The sequence below is a fragment of the Caretta caretta genome, chromosome 7, assembly GCF_965140235.1.
Source record: "Caretta caretta isolate rCarCar2 chromosome 7, rCarCar1.hap1, whole genome shotgun sequence".
NCBI lineage: Eukaryota > Metazoa > Chordata > Testudines > Cheloniidae > Caretta > Caretta caretta.
The window spans coordinates 77,632,867-77,654,396 of record NC_134212.1 but is presented as its reverse complement, the minus strand read 5'-3'; the positions used below and the strand labels follow the sequence as shown (position 1 = coordinate 77,654,396).

At 38.9% G+C, this 21,530-nt stretch overlaps 1 protein-coding gene across 7 annotated transcripts in view; it reads left to right on the top strand.

Annotated features, from left to right (window-relative positions):
- RHOBTB1 (Rho related BTB domain containing 1) overlaps nucleotides 1–21,530 on the top strand; it is an 83,603-nt gene that overhangs the window by 36,110 nt on the left and 25,963 nt on the right. For 5 of the 7 annotated variants that reach the window (XM_075130819.1, XM_048858195.2, XM_048858194.2 and 2 more), the window contains 2 exons: nucleotides 5,586–5,787; nucleotides 6,144–6,247. In XM_075130819.1, coding sequence (XP_074986920.1) covers nucleotides 5,596–5,787; nucleotides 6,144–6,247 — 296 coding nt within the window. In that variant the 5' untranslated portion in view covers nucleotides 5,586–5,595. Of the gene's footprint in view, nucleotides 1–2,349; nucleotides 2,484–5,585; nucleotides 5,788–6,143; nucleotides 6,248–21,530 lie in introns of all 7 variants that reach the window. The other 2 variants (XM_075130817.1, XM_075130818.1) reach the window with 1 other exon arrangement.

The window sequence follows — 21,530 nt, the reverse complement described above, 5'->3', positions numbered from 1 at the left end:
CTGTCCTGTAGTACATGACTTCTGGGTACCCTTCTGGCTCTGTCAGTCTGTTTTTTCACTTCAGCGGTGGGTATTGTAGTTTTAAGAATGCTTGATAGAGATCTTGTAGGTGTTTGTCTCTGTCTGACGGATTGGAGCAAATGAGGTTGTATCTTAGAGCTTGGCTGTGGACAATGGATTGTGTGGTGTGTCCTGGATGGAAGCTGGAGGCATGTAGGTAAGTATAGTGGTCAGTAGGTTTCCGGTATAGGGTGGTGTTTATGTGACCATCGTTTATTAGCACAGTAGTGTCCAGGAAATGGACCGCTTGTGTGGATTGGTCCAGGCTGAGGTTGATGGTGGGATGGAAATTGTTGAAATCATGGTGGAATTCTTCAAGGGCTTCTTTTCCATGGGTCCAGATGATGAAGATGTCATCAATGTAGCACAAGTAGAGTAGGGGTGTTAAGTGACGAGAGCTAAGGAAGCGTTGTTCTAAGTCAGCCATAACTAGTTATCCTAACTCCAGTTTATATTCCCAGATATTACCAACCTTTCTACACTCAAATCTAGACACTTTCCTGTTTTGTTTTTTGTTTGGCATTTTCATAAATATAAAGAGAAGGGTAACCCCCTTTCTGTATACAGTGCTATAAAATCCCTCCTGGCCAGAGGCAAAACCCTTTCACCTGTAAAGGGTTACGAAGCTATGGTAACCTCGCTGGCACCTGACCCAAATGACCAATGAGAGGGCAAGATACTTTCAAATCTGGGGGAGGGAGGCGGGAACAAAGGGCTTTTCTGTCTGTGTGATGCTTTCGCCAGGAAGAGATCAGGAAGGCAGCCTCAGAACTTCTGTTAGATTAGTAAGTAATCTAGCTAGAAATGCGTTAGATTCCGTTTTGTTTAATGGCTGGTAAAATAAGCTGTGCTGGATGGAATGTATATTTCTGTTTTTGTGTCTTTTTGTAATTTAAGATTTTGCCTAGAGGAATTTCTGTGTTTTGAATCTGATTACCCTGCAAGGTATTTGCCATCCTGATTTTACAGAGGTGATTCTTTTACCTTTTCTTTAATTAAAATTCTCCTTTTAAGAACCTGATTGATTTTTCATTGTTCTTAAGATCCAAGGGTTTGGGTCTGTGTTCACCTGTACAAATTGGTGAGGGTTCTTATCAAGCCTTCCCCAGGAAAGGGGGTGTAGGGATTGGGGGGATATTTTGGGGGAAGACGTCTCTAAGTGGGCTCTTTCCCTGTTCTTTGCTTAAAATGCTTGGTGGTGGCAGCATACGGTTCAAGGACAAGGCTAAGTTTGTACCTTGGGAATGTTTTAACCTATGCTGGTAAGAATAAGCTTAGGGGGTCTTTCATGCAGATCCCCACATCTGTACTCTAGAGTTCAGAGTGGGGAAGGAACCTTGACAGGAATATCAATAGTTACATAATTTATTACACTGTAACAATTGTATCTGAAGTTTAAACTGGTGGAAAACCTTACCTGAAACAGAGTGTAGCTGTGACAATACAATTTCAAAATCTCATGTCTTGTACATACTCCTAGCTTTAGTCAAAGCTGTGCCTTAAGTTCTTTGGGTTGCATTTATAAGTAGTGAATCCACACCTTTTGGTAACTGTGGATGGTATAATTGAACCTGGAGCCTATTTTTATTGGAGGTTTCTAAGTGTGTGTTCAGACTTCTGGTTGTTGAAAATTTTCCAATAATTAGGAACCTTTTAAAAATTCCTTTTTAAAATCTAGAGAATAGCCATTATAGATGGTCTGCATTTCTTCATACATCTTGAGTGAAGTCTGGAGTGAATTTAAAAGAGCTGCAAATTTTTTCTGATTTATTTTAATCTCAGTTTTGTACAGTATTGAGTCAAGTTAAAAATGTCTTCACTAGGCTACTGTTGATCTACTACATAGAATTCAGGTTTTCTGGGACCAATCTCTGATACCTTTGCTTTAATTAAGTTAGTAAAAATATCAAAAAATAAAAAGAACTTTTTCATTTAATTGACGTTCTTCCCATATATTCCTTTTTAGGATTCTCAGATTTCTCTTGTGCTTTGTAGGTTTATTATTTTTTATCTAAACTTGCCTATTCATTTTAAACCTACCTTGTAATTATTTTGTTTTGTTTTTTTTAACATCATAGGCTCTTTTTTTACTTAACATCTATTTTGTGACAGGCTCTAGCTTATTCTCACCAAACCAGTCATTTACATTTTTAATAAATTGTTATAGTAAAAGTGATCCAAATAACAGCATTTGAGATAAAATTTTCAGTATGAGAAACATTGTTTTATCACAGACCCCTGTTTGTAGTTTTAACCAACAAAACACACTGGCTAGCTGTTCTTCTTCAGTTTCCTTTCCAGCACTTTAAACATTTCTACATTTCATCTGTGACGCCTCATCCATGCATGAATAAAATATGAAGTAATTTAACACTTCTTGTGATGTCAGGAGTTACAGCTTATACTGAGACCTGCAAGAAAAGGTATTTTTAAATGTTTCCAAGTAAATCGTATACTGTACTTTTTTAGCTTGCTTTTTCTAAACTCATCAGTGCCCTGGATCTGTCTTTCAGGCTGGGACACATAATTCCAAGAAAAAATGGCTTATTGTCTGTAATTTTGGGTAGATAAGATGGTAACCATTGGTTCCTTTGCAGATAAGCCCTACAGCTGGAGAGTGAGGCAGCTGAGGAACTGAATGACCCGTTCCCAGTGCTATTTACTGTGGCCTTGATCCTACATTTAGATCCATTTGAGCAGAGCCTAGCAACTGGTGGAGCCCCTTTGGTTCAAGGCTTCACGCAAAGGATCAGAGTCTTGTATGGGATTTGCTCAATGGCCAAGCAGCCAATAGGCAAGCACTCTTTCAAGTGTGTGGGGCAACAGACGGATAGTATGGCTTGCAGTTTTAACTTGGGCACAATTGGCCAGTTAGCCAAAAGTCCCTGTCACTCTCCCTAAGATGGCTGCTTTCCTACTGCTTGTGGAGGTGGAATGTAGGTTCGAATTCAGATCACGCTTGTTAGGACTTACTCTAATAGCTTAATTTTCTCTAATGTACAAACTGTGCATATGCTGTGTCATTTTCTTTCATTCCCTGGAGACCTGTTGTTAAAGTTGCGCCAAGACACCCCATTGTGCTAGGTGCTGCAGAAACACCTATGAAAGCATGTTCCCTGCCCCAAATAACTTATTGGACTCAAAGGCCCCAATCTTGCAACTGTCTTTTCAGACAGATTCCTGTCCCCATATAGAACCCTCAGCCAGTGGCAGGTTAGTCACTGGGCCTACGGCACCTGTGCCCAGGGTCCCCAGCCAATTGGGGGTCCTAGGAAAAATGGGCACCCATATGCCCTGACCCACTCTGCCCACCCGGTGCTCCTGCCGGGAAGCGGGGGAAGCCCCCATGCCCTGACCCCACTCCCCAGCAGGAGCACTGGGCGGGCGGAGGAAGCTCCCTGGCAGGAACACTGAAAAGGTGTGGCGGGGCAAGCCCCAGTTCCCCGGCAGGAGTGGCTGGGCTGGGGGGGCGGGGGGGGAAAGAAGGGGGGCTGCAGGCAGAAGGGGTGTGGACAGGTCCCCACTTGCTCTGGCCCAGGGACCCACGAAAGATTAATCCGCCTCTGCCTGTGCACATTCAGGTGTGAGATGAGGGCCTAAATTGTGTCCTCACTGTGAGAAAACCATCTATATGCTGGTGCAATATCAAAATATTTTGACAAGTTACCCTATACGAAATGTCTTCCAAAGTGTAATAGCTACATCAATAGATCAATGTGACAGAAGAGTGACACAGCCTCACTCTAGTCTGGTAATAAATGTCTGTGCTTCAGAAGATCCCTTTATTTCCCTCCTCCCCCCCACCCCAACACACACACACAAATATGGTAAAAAATGTAACCAATATTTAAATTCTGCCTCCACAGTGCACATCCAGTATCTTAATTGGTTGGGTAATATTTAGTCCCAACACTGACTTTTGTTGCTGTAGGTCATATCAGCTGAAGTAATGAAAAAGCACAGTTAAAATTAGTCACAGTCCAATAGTTACTGAAAAGTTGTACTTATTCTTAAGTGTCATAGAAAATAATGGATTTGAGACTGCAAAGAAAGAACAGCAAAATAGCATTTATTTTTTTAATTGGCGTTATGATTTAATGTTGGATGAATGAACTGTGGTTTAGAAAAAAGAACATGTAAAGTAGAATCATTCACTATCTTAATTATATCTGTTCCTTAATTTTAAATGCTTTCTTGTGAGGAAAAAATATTCTCTCTATAAAAGATTACCTGTATTTTGGCAATTAATGAAATCTGCATGTAGGTTCCTCGTTTGTTTGTTTGTTTGTTTAAATCTGTTCGGCAACCCCTACTAAATATGGTTGTGCCTTGTATTTTCTCTTATTCTCCTTCCTTATTGATATTCAGCAGCAGACACTGTGTCAGTAAACAGATTACTAGAGATTAGGAGAGCAAAATCAGGTACTCCGAACGATGATCCTTCATTTATATCTCTCAGAGGGAAAAATGGCAGATTTTTCAAGGGACATATTGGACTTCATTTTAAAAAATATCATCTCCCCTTCTGATCCCCCCCCCAACCCGCACTCCCCCTCACCGTCCCGGCAATATTCCCACCCACTCACTAATTTAACACACACACAAATGTTTATTAAGGAAATCTGTCCATTTTCAACTTTCCACAAGGACAGTGTTTCTAAAAAACAAATAATATATTTCTGCTTTTTAGCAAAACAATTCCAGTATCTTACAAACAGATTTTTCTAATGAGATGTACAAGTTCTAGTTAGACTGCTTGATTTTAATATAGACTTTAATCTGGTTTGTAAACATTCTAAAATGTTTTTTGTAGTTGTTTACTTTCATAAAAGAAAAATTGTTGACTGTAGAAATATATCTTATAAAAACAGAGAGAGGATATATGACATATGCAGGATACAGTAATCACTGAGTTGAATTGGATCAATATAAATTATGGGGTGCAGAAAGTCAGAGCTCTTCTGTCATCTCACAAGTAAGATATTTGTACATTTTTAGTTGTAATTTATATTGTGTATATATCTGGGTGATTCAGTTTTCATCGTGCTTTACGTACTTAAGAATATAGTTAGAACTTGTCTTTTTAGGTTGACTCTCATAATCCAAAACTTGAAAGGACAGAATGCAAGGCAAAACTTGTAGTACCAAGAAAGGTTTATGCCAGAATTCCTAAGGTCAAACCCACTGAAGTCTAGTCTCCTCCGCTTCTCAACATAAAAAGTAGTTAGTGAGATGTAAGTTTGTGCTAGCAGACCTAGCTTCACCAAGATTTATCTTGAGCAAGCAGGTCTGTGTTTACAGAAAACCAAGGAGATAATAACATGCTAACTGGAATAAGCCATTCAAGGTAAAAAATGTTTCAGTAACTGTGTGTCCTATATGAAGGAACTGTTCATCAACTTTAGTACAACTTGCATAAGCTTTGTCTTAAGACTTCATTCTTGTCTTTAGCAAGTGGAAGGATCTTATTGTAAATAACACAACTTCTGTTATATTAGAAAACAAATGTAACTATTGTGTTGCAGTTCTTGATAAATGGACACTGACATGGACTACGAAAGACCCAACGTTGAAACCATAAAATGTGTGGTAGTTGGCGATAATGCAGTGGGGAAGACTCGCTTAATTTGCGCAAGGGCATGCAATACCACTTTGACACAGTATCAGCTCCTGGCAACTCACGTACCAACCGTCTGGGCAATTGATCAGTACCGTGTCTGCCAAGAGGTAAGGATTTTCCAGTTTATTAAATGTGTAGTGCACACAATAAGTTTGTATTGTTATTGATCAGCTCTTTAATGGTCAAGATATGGTAATGGGCAACTCAAAAATAAAAAGTATTTGAAGCTACCATCTAACATGCAAGGCATCCACTTTTTCTCTAAGCCCACAATTACATTCCGAATTTTTTTGTGACAAGAACATATTTAAAATACTCATATTGTGCTTACATATTATAAAGTTTAACACTGTGCTAGTTTGGTGTAGCATGCATCATATCTTTTTTACAAGGAGAGTAGCAATTTTACCTGTAGTGAGTTTTTTAATTGAGGGAGGAAAATATAATGTCTATTCTATTTTAGGTCCTTGAACGCTCCCGGGATGTTGTTGATGAAGTGAGCGTTTCTCTCAGACTCTGGGATACTTTTGGTGACCATCACAAAGACAGACGATTTGCTTATGGAAGGTAAAATGAGCCAAGTCTAACTTTTAAATAATAGGTGCAGTAATATTTAGTAGAGAGAAATTTGCAGCTCTGAATTTTGAAACATGAGGCCTTATAATCATCAAGGGTATTCATATTTCTGCCTATTACAAGGACGATAACTGTAAGGATTAAACAGATACGCATATTTAAAAGGCAGTACAGTTTTACTATTCTGCATTTACTTGAGAAAAATGTTAAGCCCTGTTAACAAAAATATTAACAAATACTGTAATGTTTCAGACTATTGTGTTCACAAAAATGAGGCTGTGATTTTATGAAAATGAACACCAGTTTTCCTTGCTTAAGTAAGCATCATGAAGTATAATCAATTCACTTATTACTGAGCTAACAAACAGGTTTGTTGGGAAAACATAATCTCTTGTGTTGCAAAATATATATATAAACAACTGATCTGCCGAGTTGGGTGAGTCATTCTCTTAGGACCGGATTTAAATCCCAAATCGCTAAAAGATAGGAGTCTTTTTTTTTTTTTGCTGTTTTCTTAATTAAAATAAAAGGGAAGTGTTCTCTTACATGAACACCAAAGTCTACACAGAGTTCTCATTGACACATTAATCTTGTAAATGTTGAGAATTTATCAGTAGGGTTTTATCAAAGTGCAAAATGTGGCCTAATTCTACCGTCTCTGACAGTCTTTCCATTTAATTCAGAGGGAGTTGAATCTGGCCCTTGATCAATGCGAGACGTTGTCCTTTGGCCAGCAGTGTGATTTTTGAAAGACAGTTAAGTTCCCATTTCAACAAAGTACTTAAACATGTGTTTAAGTGCTCTGCTGAATCAGAACCTAAAGTATAGCATGTCTTGATTATATAAGGTGCCCATTTTAACAATAAGTTATTGATTTAAGATAAAATTGACCTTACTTTCCAAACTCATTCAAGTGTTTATGAAGGTTTCAGGTATAAACAATTTTTATTTTAATATTTAGAACTTTATGAAGCCTGACTTTGTAAATATGGTTGTATCTCGCGTTTCCTTTTCCTCCCTGAAGTACCGACGTGATATTCTGTAGCAGACACTTTGTCACTGAACAGATTACTAGAGACTAGCAGAACAAAATCAGGCATCTTCTGAACTGTGATCCAACGTTTACTGAGTGAATGGGGAAAACCACATACTTAACTTCTAATCTTTCACGCACAAAGGGACTTGAGTACCTTGAGTTCAGTGGGGCTAGTTACATGAGTAAAATGACTCTCACATATGTTTGCAGGATTGGACCCGTCATGTGAGACACATGGGAACAAGGTTTGCTGAAAAGAGTTTAGCTCCGAAAGAAACTGTTTTAGGGCTTGTCTACATTTAACAGGGGATCGATGCATGGCAATCGATACATTGGCAGTCAATTTATCGGGTCTAGTGGAGACCTACTAAATCAACCGCAGATCCCTCTCCCATCGACTCCTGTACTCCACCGGATCAAGAAGAGTAACAGGAATAGACGGGAGAGCGTCTCCTGTTGATATCGCGTAGTGTGGACCCCGCAGTAAGTAGATCTAAACTACGTTGACTTGAGTTACGCTATTCACATAACTCAAATTGTGTAGCTTATATCGACTTTTCCCTGTAGTGTAGACAAGGCCTTAGAAACCTATCATGGTGGCAGTAGTGTTCCTTCTGCCAAGTCTCTTAATGCATTTGTGTGTAATAGCAAACTGGTGTATCTTAAGAAAACCATTTGGGATCCATTTTATTAATGGAATTTCACTGGTCAAATTTTATAATAGCAGGCTCTGCTTACCCTGTTCATTTCTATTCTGTTCTAAAATGATTTAATACAGTGTTAACATATTTAGTATGTTTCTTTTAATATTTTTTACAACTAGGAGCCTTTATAAATTGCAGATGAGTTTATTGCTTCTATTCATTTACAGAATTTGTTTTCAAATTATCTTCTGTACTTTGAAGTGTGTTCTCATAATTAAGTCAAACCTTGCAGAACAGTGAAAAGCTGGCTAGTTCGAGAACACTTAATACTAAACCTAAAGGTGTCCAGTCTTCTCTGCCTGGAAGATTGTTTAATGAGATGTCCCTTCAAGTACCCTTCAAAATTGTTGTTGTTTTATGCAAAGTAGATTCTGTTATGCTCGTGGTGCATGGAGAGGTCTGAGTCTGTCAGCCAAGACCTTTAATTGTCCTAACTGTGGCATAACAAGCGCTATCAAGTTCTCAGTGTATCTGCCTCTCTTTGGGGAAGACTGCTCCATTAATTTTGCAGAATTATATATAAATAGGTTATGCTGTAGGTGACATGATGAACAAGTGATAGGATTTATCTTGGGGAGAATTTCTTCCTGCTGCTTCATTTTTCATTGAGATGAGTAAAAAGATGGAACAGTTAATCCCTTTTTTTTTTTTTTTAAAGATGAGGGGTCGGGGGGCAGAGTATCAATCCTAGCCTGTATTTTACTGCATGTTGTTTAATTACAGATCAAAATCATACAGGACATTGGGAGGGGGAAAGGGAAACTGACAAAAATATTAAGAAAAAAAGACTGAGAACAAAACTTGGTTGGAAAGATTTCTAAAAATGTTCTTTATTTCTTAACTCTGGATAGGTGGGTTTTCTCTGGGGTGCTTCTGTTCTTTCATTTCAAGTAGGTTCCAGTTTGTGGTGATGGATACTCATTAATTCCTATTGTCCTGAAGGATTCAGTTTTATGCAAAATCTGATGAAGAAATGGTAAGATGGTATGGTCTGAGGTATAAGCAGACCATACCAGGTATGGTATAAACATAGGTTTCAGAGTAACAGCCGTGTTAGTCTGTATTCGCAAAAAGAAAAGGAGTACTTGTGGCACCTTAGAGACTAACCAATTTATTTGAGCATGAGCTTTCGTGAGCTACAGCTCACTTCATCGGATGCATACCGTGGAAACTGCAGCAGACTTTATATACACACAGAGATCATGAAACAATACCTCCTCCCACCCCACTGTCCTGCTGGTAATAGCTTATCTAAAGTGATCATCAAGTTGGGCCATTTCCAGCACAAATCCAGGTTTTCTCACCCTCTACCCCCCCACACACAAACTCACTCTCCTACTGGTAATAGCTCATCCAAAGTGACCACTCTCCCTACAATGTGCATGATAATCAAGGTGGGCCATTTCCAGCACAAATCCAGGTTTTCTCACCCCCCCACCCCCATACACACACAAACTCACTCTCCTGCTGGTAATAGCTCATCCAAAGTGACCACTCTCCCTACAATGTGCATGGTAATCAAGGTGGGCCATGTCCAGCACAAATCCAGGCTTTCTCACCCACCCCCACTTTTCCCGGGGATGGATGGACGGACACACACACACACACACACTCTCTCTCTCTCTCTCTCCTGCTGGCAATAACTCATCCAAACTGACCACTCTCCAAGTTTAAATCCAAGTTTAACCAGAACGTCTAGGGGGGGAGGAGGGTTAGGCTACCTTGCATAATGACTTAGCCACTCCCAGTCTCTATTTAAGCCTAAATTAATAGTATCCAATTTGCAAATGAATTCCAATTCAGCAGTTTCTCGCTGGAGTCTGGATTTGAAGTTTTTTTGTTTTAAGATAGCGACCTTCATGTCTGTGATTGCGTGACCAGAGAGATTGAAGTGTTCTCCGACTGGTTTATGAATGTTATAATTCTTGACATCTGATTTGTGTCCATTTATTCTTTTACGTAGAGACTGTCCAGTTTGACCAATGTAAATAGCAGAGGGGCATTGCTGGCACATGATGGCATATATCACATTGGTGGATGTGCAGGTGAACGAGCCTCTGATAGTGTGGCTGATGTTATTAGGCCCTGTGATGGTGTCCCCTGAATAGATATGTGGGGTGGGAGGAGGTATTGTTTAATGATCTCTGTGTGTATATAGAAAAGGAGTACTTGTGGCACCTTAGAGACTAACCAATTTATTTGAGCATGAGCTTTCGTGAGCTACAGCTCACTTCATCATCTGATGAAGTGAGCTGTAGCTCACGAAAGCTCATGCTCAAATAAATTGGTTAGTCTCTAAGGTGCCACAAGTACTCCTTTTCTTTTTGCGAATACAGACTAACACGGCTGTTCCTCTGAAACCTGTGTGTATATAAAGTCTGCTGCAGTTTCCACGGTATGCATCCGATGAAGTGAGCTGTAGCTCATGAAAGCTCATGCTCAAATAAATTGGTTAGTCTCTAAGGTGCCACAAGAGACTTTGGTATAAACATAGAAACTTTGATATCCAGGTCTGTGTCACTTTTTCATCCAACAACGATTCTGTCTCAGTGCTGTACTGTCACCTAAGATTGCAGCCTGGATGGGAGAAATGGATAAAGCTCAAGCTGCAACCACGTACAAATGTCCCTAAAACATACCTGACTCATTTTATGTAGGCATAACAATAAAGTAATGTACACTGTTTTTAATTTGGCATCATTCATAACTCCATAGCCTCTTATTGAGTCTAGTTTTGAAAAAGAGTGCTGGAAGTGAAAATGGAAAAAGAAATGGTTTGCCAGATTTTTTTTTTTGGGCGGGGGGGACGGACATATTTGACTAAAATTCAGTTAATTTCCTGCAGTTATTTGATGTAGACAACACTAAAGCATGTGTGCACATGCACATCTGCAAGGAGTTAATTCCATTTCAATCAGATATTTACTTTCATATGAGTATGTGGTCTGTAAACTAGTTCAATCATGATAATTTATTTAATGAAACTTAAGTATAAGTTCTAGACCAAACAAAATCTGTTCAAACCATATGGTGGGAAATCATCTTTTCCCACATCACTTATTTATGAACATGTGGATGGGCCACTACAAGGCTGCTGACAGGACCTTTTTAAACATATGTTGACAATATTGCCTCCTCTGTGACCTGATTTCATCTGTCTTCCAAGTCTGGAATGTAATCAGTCATAGGAGCACATTCACTCAACTCTTAGGTGCTTAAGATTCCCTTTACCACTAAGTTCAACATAATTGAATCCACAGAAACATATCTCATTGGCATTGTAAGTCTGTATTCCTTGGCAGATGAATTCATCACCAACAATCTCTTTAGTTCTGAGGGACTTTAAATAAAGGAAGTGGTGGTGGTTGCTATCAAATCCACAATTTTTCACTCCCATGCAATGAGCAAAGGTTCCTGCCATAAACACTCCAACACCTTCACAGAATCTTGGTTCAGTGTGTTTTAGTTTGATCACTGCCCTCTATTATATCCTACCCATGCTTAAAGTCAGAGGGAGAGCAGCTCCATTGTCTCTGCTTCAAGGAGATGGAGGGCTCAACATCCTCTCGATTTCCTTGTTTTAATACATACTACTCTCTTACAGCATCCCCTCCACCTTGGCTGGTGAGGTGAGCAAGACCTGGTGACTGGCTGAGTTGTTTCTGGGGCCCTCTGCCTTCCCAGCTGTAAATAGAGCAGTAGCAGTACCTGAGAAGAGTGAATGACCAGCTGGGAGTTCACATCTTCCACCTCCTCTGAAGGAAGCTCTGTCTCACATCCTTCCTTCTGGCTCCTTATCCCCCACAGAGGAAGGTGGAAGAGGGAAACCCTGCCACCAGCTCCCTTTCACCTTTCAGGGGGAAGAAAGACAGATCCACAAATCTATACTTTGCTTAAAACTCTACTGTATGTTTTAAAATGTCTTGCAACAGCCTGCAGTCTGAGAAGTTTTATCAGAGTTTCTCAGATGCTCTGAGCTAAGGCCTCTTCCTGCACCTCAGACCAGCTATATTTATTTCTGCGTCAGTACAGATTCTCCTTCTGATCAAGTATAAATGTGAGAGACGAGGTGTGTGAGGTAATATCGTTTATTGGACCAACTTCTGTTGGTGAGAGAGAGAAGGTTTCAAGCCACACAGGGCTATTAAAGCTTGTCTCTTTCACCAACAGAATTTGGTCCAATAAAAGATATTACCTCACACACCTTGTCTCTCTAATATCCTGGGACCAACATGGCTACAAGTACACTACATACAGGTATATATACCACATGTCTTTTTAGAGGAATTGGGGATCGTCTTCAAAGCAGTAAATGCTTCACACAAGCAGATACTCTTTTGCTTGTCTGGCAGTGGGCCAGCTACTGGGGACAGAAACTACTTTCAGATCTATTTAATCTTTTGTTCCCATTCTTTTCCTCTTGCTATGTCTCGTCACCACAAATGATGTTGCGCAGCATCACTGTATCATGTTAAGATGTGATGACAGCCAACTAAATTGGTGAACTTCCCCTTCTACTCTAATCTATTTTAAAAACTAAAAATACCCAAATATAGAGGGCTGTGTTTTATAGGCCATTCAAGTTCTTCATCAGGTAGTCTTGGAGGAGACCTACAGAGAAGTGTTTAACATTTGAGACAGTCATCCTTTTTTGTACTATTTTAATTGGGCTCAGTTTGGACCCAGGGAAGATTGCATAGTAGACAGATCAAGTTTAGTGGTGATGACATTCAAATGAGCTTCTGAAATCAAATTTTATTTTTCATTTATGTCTTTGTGTCTCATATTGTGTGTGTACATACAAGCACACACTCATTAAAGTCTTTTCTGTCATCACATGTATTAGAATTGGAGGCTCTCAACCTGTCCACTAAAATGTTTGAATACCTAGACCATTCAAATTGGTGAAGTCCAGTTATTTGTCCTCCCCACATTACACCTGTGTCTTATCTTACTGTAAGTAGTGAATTTTTATGAAAATCTGTTATGGAATTCCTATTAGAGATCAGCAATTCTTTCTCCTTTTAAAAGACCTGGTGCCAAATGAATGTCAGTAGTGTATGATGTGGCTTATCTTGAGACCTGTATAACATAGCTAGAATAGAGAGGCTCTGTTGCAATAGTGCAGAGCTTCTTTGACTGCAATGAAAATGTTTATATACATAAAATACACACACATATACATGCCCTTCTTTGTTTATGCTAGTACATCTCTTCCATTCTTGCTCTTATAAAAGTGGTTTATTCTAAAAGCCTTCATTTATAGCAGAGATAAAAATATCTTTTGAATATGCTAAAGCGGAGAAGGGACATCAGAGATGACTTTGGCCACCATAAGTAGCTCTGAATTGATAAGATGCAATATTAGGATCTGTTGAACCCACTAGACATCTAAGACTCCAAGATTCTGGGTCTAGATTTCCTCAGAGGTGTATAGGGTAGTAGAAATATATATGGACACAACTATCTACCTCAGACTGAGTGCACAAGTCCATTGCTATTTGATACCAGTGCACCATTTGAAATTTCATGGCTTCAGCTGTCATAAATAATTCAGAAAGCTATTGTTTGCAATAGCCCAGACAATAAGATTTTTCATTATTGAAGAAAGATAAAGTTCTGTGATGCAGTCACATGAGGGTTTCTTACCACTAAATTCATCTAATTTTGCTTTGCTTTGCTTTCAAGTCTTCCCCAATTTCATTTTTAATGGCTTCCTATCCCTGTGTAAAAATCACACTCTTACACTCAGTGATTGTGCCGAAGCCAGTCATTATTCCCTTTAATCTCCAACATCCTGGCCTCTTTGTCTTCTCGCAATCTTCCTACTGTGGCTAGCTGTGTAATTCATTATTCTGTTGCCATTTACAAAGATCATGCTTTACTCTGTTGTACTCCCACATCTTTGGAACTCCCGTTTCTCTTTGCTTCCCTGACTTTCCTCATCATTGCAGACCCTATCTTAAAATGTTCTTTTCCCTTTCTTAATACTGTTGATTCAAATGATTTGACATTTAATCTCTTCTTCATCTCTTGAAAAATGAATATTTTGTTTACTGTGGATCACTGCTTGTGGACTTGGGTTTTTTGGTGTATTTATTGCTGAGTCTTTCTGTTACTCTTCCTCCTGTGCATTTGATTAAAGTCTATTAAATCTAGAGAGAGACTTTTGAAATATTGTTCCTATCCATGAATCAACTGCTTGCAAATGTAACAAAATTAGTCTAAAAGTGCTCATTCTCCAGGCTGTCTGCTCGCTCTTCTTTTGGGAGTTCCCCAACTGCTGTTTTTTATCATGCTCAGGAAGTAGCTCCCAGACCAATACCTGGTCCCATTTCCAAGGTTGTCGGTTGCTCTCTTGAACACTTGTTTCCTTAAAGGGGATGTGTCATGAAACAGGGCTGGCCAGTCCAAGGCTTTATGCCCCACTCCTGTTTAAAGTGAACAAGCCACCTCGTTACAATACACCTTTAAACAAACATTATCTGAGTATTTACCAGACTCTTCCCAACACATCCTGAGTTTTGGAGTTTGCTGTAAGTTGTTCAGATGGTCTGTTGCATCAAGAGCTGAAACCACTGTCTTCCTGGTTGCCATTTGTTCTTGGTTCCTCACCTTTTCATTCTGTGTTGAAACAGAAGGCCCAATCTTTCTTTCTGCATGGTGTACAGATCCTGTAAATATTCTTTAGTGTCAAAGCACTCCTACTATATGGAATTATATGTAGCACAGCATCTCTGTTCCTAAATTAGGAACGGACCACACAAGCTCTGTGTTCCTTAAAAAGAAAGATCTGTGGAACTGAATTGTGCAAAATGCCCACTGACTTCAGTGGAAGTTTTACTCAATTCAGGGCTGTAGAATTCAGCCCGAGAGAAAAGTTAAAGTAGTTTCCAGGTGAATTGGTTCATTTCTATGCTCTGTGTTCGGTGCTAAAATGATCTCATCCTTATGTAAATGACTAAGATGTATTAATGAGTAAACCTAATTCTTAGAGTCAGAAGTAAAATTAACCATATACCATGACTATGTAAGCAGTCTATTTAAACTTTAAGAAATAGCTTTGCCTTGATATTTTGTTCCAGACAACTTTCCAGTTGCCATTAGTGCTGTATCTGGTTGGTTATTTGAACTGCAGGGAGAATAGATTTCCAGGCTTTTGCAGTGGGAAATGAGATATTTTTGTCATTTTTATGATACAGCAGTCCTCTTTGGTTCTCTCTATATGTACCGTGAGTACATCAGAAGAAACATAGAAAAGGCTTAAAACATGTAATTTTATGAAGTGGTGTTCATAGTTGGTAATGAATGAGCAATAAAGCTCTTTCCACTTTTTAAACATAGTCTTGAAATATGTGATCATTATAATTTTAAAAAGATAGTTGATACTCTTTTGGTGGTGGTGTGTTGTACAAAACCTGAAGTTACAGAATTTTTAGAAATAGGTCTGCATGCTACTCACTACAAAATGTGAATATATTTCAGGGTATTTTGACAGTTTCGCACATAACACCTGTACTTAAGAAGCTTCACTGCTATCAGTAAAGTATAGAATTAATTGATTCTCCCACTCACCTGTAAGACACTGCATTGTCTTGCCCTACCTTACTTGGAAACCTTTAGTTCTTCACGTCAGGGCACTCCTTGTATTTTAGTTAATCAGGCCTTCCATCTGTTGTCCGTGTGCAGACAGGTCCTTCATCTTTGGGTCATTTTGTTATGCTTACTTGTCACTTATAATTCCTTTCCATCTCATATGAAGGCTGCTATTGCATTTACTAAACTCTGAGTCCACTTAAAACTCTGTCTTGCTTATATCTATCTGCTGGGGTTTTTTTCCAGCTCTTTGAAATGCATGCATGAAAGATACCTTTATAACTGAATAAAAATTTCTTTTACATAGTTGAGTTGATAGCAGTATGTTTTATGCTGCCACAAAGGAGATCTTGGGTTTAATTCTTAGATTCAGTCTGTCAGTGCATGAACTGTCAAGGCTTGGGAGTCTTGTACAGCTAGTGTGCTAAATCCAGGCTGAGGGAAAGACTTAATTTGAATTAAAACGAGTCCCTTTCAGATGGTTAAGTGTTATTTGGATAATTCTCCTCCAGTCCCACTTCAGCCAGAAGAATTGCAGCTGACATGCAGGTTTCAAAGGATGTGGTAAAACTGAGGGGGACATTTGTGGGGATATTTCTATATATGGCACTAAAATGATCCAGGGAATGGAAGGAAAACTATTGGTGATTAATGGACTTCAAAGGGTTCAGTAGTTCAGATAAATTCTAAGGAATGTGAATGTTTGTTTGAAATTACTCAGAATTCTCTGTTTCACAAAACATCCTCCCTCGCTGAAATCTGGCATTTCTGTTTCTGCTTGCAGGGAAAGCTCAGAAGTAGGGAAATTTAAATAAATAATTAAATTTAAAAAAAAATAAAAGGAGGGAAATTACCTGAACTTTTTGTCAAATGTATTCTAAAAAACATTTGCTGTGGGTAAATTTGTACAATAACTTTTTGTGTTAAACTGAAATGTTTCTGATTTAGTTCAGCTACCCATAAAATTATTCTGTCAGATTTGGCTTTTGGATCTCTTTATAAGCCATCTAAAAACAATTGGCATTTTTGGCTTGTCCTTCTAAAAGGAAAGAAGATAATAGGACAGTAGTGCTAGACTTTTTCTCTTTTTTTTCACCAGTGTGGTGTCAGCATTGATTTCCAGATCAGTGAGTACCACAGAGGCAGGGCTTTTTCTCAGGCAGATCCTCCTCGTTTTACTGCCTTGCAAGTTCTCTGCCCCTTTCCTGCATCACAGCTCTGCCTTCTGCTTGAAAGGACTCCCTTCCAAACCCATCAATATTTCTTTTTGGTTGGTTGGCAGGTGACTCTAGAGAGCAATACAAGGCCCCCTTGCTTGGGGCTAAATCACCTAGAATCATAGAAGATGAGGGTTGGAAGAGACCTCAGGAGGTCATCTAGTCCAACCCCCTGCTCAAAGCAGGACCAATCCCCAACTAAATCATCCCAGCCACGGCTTTGTCAAGGTGAACAAAGTCTTGCATGTACCACTTTCATTTATTCCCCCCACAATGTCTTGAGACCATAAATTAAATGCTGAAGTGATGAAGCAGAAATACTTAAACATGTTTTTCTTTTAATTTCTACAACAGGTATATTTCCAAATTCAGCCAGTCTTTTAGGTAGAAATCGACCCAAATCAAAGGATCTACAAACATTAGGAAATGTCTGACCTACGGGACCAGGACCTTGCAGTTGAGAGTCATGTACAGTTTTAGCCCTTTCACAAAGTCTCCATGCAGTGTGTCTGTCAATGTCCCTTCCCCACTCTGAACTCTAGGGTACAGATGTGGGGACCTGCATGAAAAACCCCCTAAGCTTATTTTTACCAGCTTAAGTTAAAACTTCCCCAAGGTACAAACTATTTTACCTTTTGCCCTTGGACTTTATTGCTGCCACCACCAAGCGTCTAACAAATATATAACAGGGAAAGAGCCTGCTTGGAAACGTCTTTCCCCCACAAAATCCTCCCAAACCCTATACCCCCTTTCCTGGGGAAGGCTTGATAAAAATCTTCACCAATTTGCATAGGTGAACACAGATCCAAACCCTTGGATCTTAAGAACAATGAAAAAACAATCAGGTTCTTAAAAGAAGGACTTTAATTGAAGAAAAAGTAAAAGAATCACCTCTGTAAAATCAGGATGGTAAATACCTTACAGGCTAACCAGATTCAAAACATAGAGAATCCCTCTAGGCAAAACCTTAAGTTACAAAAAGACACAAAAACAGGAATATACATTCCATTCAGCACAGCTTATTTTCTCAGCCATTTAAACAAAACAGAATCGAACGCATATCTAACTAGATTACTTACTAAGTTCTGAGACTCCATTCCTTTTCTGTTCCTGGCAAAAGCAACACAGAGACCAAGAACCTTTGTTTCTCCCCCCCCTCCAGCTTTGAAAGTATCTTGTCTCCTCATGGGTCATTTTGGTCAGGTGCCAGTGAGGTTATCCTATCTTCTTAACCCTTTACAGGTGAAAGGATTTTTCCTCTGGCCAGCAGGGATTTTAAAGGTGTTTACCCTTCCCTTTATATTTATGACAGTGTCTAATGACAAATTATTGAATGTCTCTGTTTTCTTGAAATTCTGCCTCAAATGGGGATAGTGTTGCCTCTGTGTCACTAGCAGATGTCTGGGCCTTGCAGTTGGTTTCCCTTTGGAAGAGAAATCAGTGATGGGGAGTCCGGGTATATTTTTAGTACAAGTTGTTATGCCAGTTCATGAACAAAGGTGGTCACAAATGGCATGCAAGCAAATGTCTCTTTAAAAAATCTGAGTCCCAAAAATAATGCTCAGTTTTACAGAGGCAACTCTGCCTCAGGGATGGACTCTAGTTAGATTAATACAAAGAGGACGCTCTCCTATTTGCAGTACCTCCCCCTGAAATAATACACACCACAGAATAACCGTACAGCATTTCTTTTAAGGGTATGCCTTCACTTGAAGCAGTAGCAAGCGAAAAATGCAGCGTAGAAGTGTCAGCACAGACAACGGGAGGGGCTGGGGCCCTGAGTGTGTGCCAAACTGAGACTCTAGGTGCATACTTGAGGCAGCTAGCCCTCACACGGCTGCGGCCAAACTCTATTTTTATCGCACTAGCCGAATGAGGGCTAGCACAAGTATGTCTCCCTGAACTGGGAATCACACTCCCAGCTTGAACTGTAGATCTACCCTAAGATTGAACATGGCTTGCATGCTGGGAACAACTTGGTAAGACTGTGTAACAGCACCATCTGGCGCCATAACAGTATTTTATAGCTGCGGGACCTGTTCAATTGTCGAAGGAAAAACTTCTTTGCATTCTAGAAAGAGCAAATTGTTCTCCAGAAATAATACTGTGCTTTTGTCACTAAACACACTGATATAATAACCATGTAAATTAGTGGATTTTGTATTTTAAAAGTTCAGTAAGTATATTCTTTGTCCATGGCAACATCTTGTGTGTCCATGATTGTGGTTAGGGTCAGAAAGACAGGCTAAGACATGCCCATTTTGCTCTTAAAAATTATTTCTCTCATTTCATAGTCAGTATTTGAAAAGCTCCTATCCAGAGCTCTAATTGCCTCTGACACAATTAAAAGTACAGTAACTTTAAAAAATAAAGCAGCAGCCCACACTTAAAAAACAAAGTAACTAACACAATGAAATCAAACCTAAACAGCAGCCTGTCTAATCCACAGATAGTTTTTAGCATGTCCCTCTTCTCCCCCACCCCCAAGTCAGGGGAAAGAGATGGGCCTTTCAACATGCCCTGATGATCAACAAATTGGGATATTTCAGACTGAGGGGACTGCAGAGGAAGAGAGAATTTTAATGTGTTGCCTCATGTAGCATGCCTTGCAGTCATCCAGTGAGGAGGTGACATGGTAGCTGGATCTCCATCTAAAAGAAATGTTCATAATTTCGATCTATCAATTTTTTCAGATTTATGTTCCATTCTCTCCTGTTCAACAGCCTGAGTGGGGGGGAACTAAGTTGTTTTGCCTCTTTTGGAGGTACAAAACCCTTCCTTCAACCATAGTATGTCAGTTATTTTGCAATTAGTAGTGCTACCCATAGCCAGTGTGGATGGTTTAGGCTAATATTTAATGTGGTTGAGACATTCCAAACCATAAGGCAGATGAGGATTTCAGATCCATATTTAATATAGTTTTGGTTTTTATTAATAATTTATCTCTTACTTTTGATATATCCACAGCACCAGAAAATAAGGATTTCATATTTGAGTCAATGACATCACTTAACTTTGTATCAGTGGTCTTTGCCACTGAATCTCAGTATATGTAATAAGTCTAATTATACACCATCATTAGTAGTTGACAAAAATCTGGTTACTTGTTACCCAGCTAAATTTTATGATGCACTTTGAAGAATGCTCCATAATAGAAGTTCTAAACTAGCCCTTAATGCAAAAGGAAATAGAAATGCTTCTATTGATAATTCTTAAATTAAAGTTGAAAGATTTTCCCTCTTATTTGTCTTAAATAAAATTTTACCTACAATGTTTAAAATCCACACACTGCTGCATCAATAGAAAGTAGAATAAAACTTGATTGTAAATAAAAGTGGAACTGACTAGTCCTTGTTCTTTGTCCAAGCTGAGAGTGATGCCAAAGTAAACAAACCACATAAAATCTAACTTCTCTTTGGAAATGTTTTTTTTCCATTTTAATTGTCTGAGGTGGTTTTAATAACTTTGGTAAGGATTTTAATGTTTGGGAATGTTAATGCATGGCTTTCAACCAGTTTCCCTTTTAATTAACAAAAATTACGCTGTCTGTTGCACTTCAGTGTATAAATAAATGAGTAAATTTGTGTAGCCCCTATGTTACAAGAAGAGTTGCCCATTTAAAATAAGTGCCCAAACAATGTTCTGCTTATGTTGACAATTCCTCTTCCCTGCATTTTACCCCAACAAATCTATTTTGGTGGTCGAAATCCTCCCAGCCTAACTGACTTCCGTGAAGCTGCTTGCATATGAGTATGGTAAGCAAGATTTGTCTGTCTACTTGGGAACCAGCAGACCCGAGTCCTATTCCCAGCTCTACCACCACTGGCCTGTTGTGTGGCATGAGCAACTCTCTTGTGCCTCTGTTTCTGTTCCTGTCCTTTATCTATCTTCTCTGTTTAGCTTTTAAGCTCTTTATAACAAGGACTGTTTTTTACTATGTGTTTGCACAGCACCAAGCACAACAGAGATCCAATCTTGGTGACACTAGCCCGTAAGGCAATATAAAGAATAAATCTGTAACATATGTATTTTCCTTCATGCTTTTTTTGCACTCCACTAGAAATACAACAGAAAATGTTAGATCCCATAATTCCCAACAAACATAGTATCATACTGATATAGTTGAAGGAACCAACTTCCCCCACACCTCAACATTATGCTTGTACTACTTGGGTGGTTCATCCAGCTATATATTAAGTTTTAAATGGTAACCTCTGGGGCTGTCAAGTGATTTAAAAAGATTAATCATGCGATTAAAAAGATTAATAGAACAATTAATAATAAATACCATTTATTTAAATATTTTTGTATGTTTTCTACATTTTCAAATATATTGATTTCAACTACAGCACAGAATACTAAGTGTACAGTGCTCACTTTATATTATTTTTATTACAATATTTGTACTATAAAAAAGAAACAAAAGAATTATTTTTCAATTCACCTAATAAAAGTACTGTAGTGCAAGCTCTTTATCATGAAAGTTAAACTTACAAATATAGAATTATGTACAAAAAATAACTACACTCAAAAACAAAACAATGTAAACATTTAGCGCCTACAAGTCCACTCAGTCCTACTTCTTGGTCAGCCAATCACTCAGACAAACAAGTTTGTCTACATTTGCAGGAGATCATGCTGCCAGCTTCTTGTTTACAATATCACCTGAAAGTGAGAACAGGTGTTCACATAGCACGGTTGTAGCTGGCATTGCAAGATAC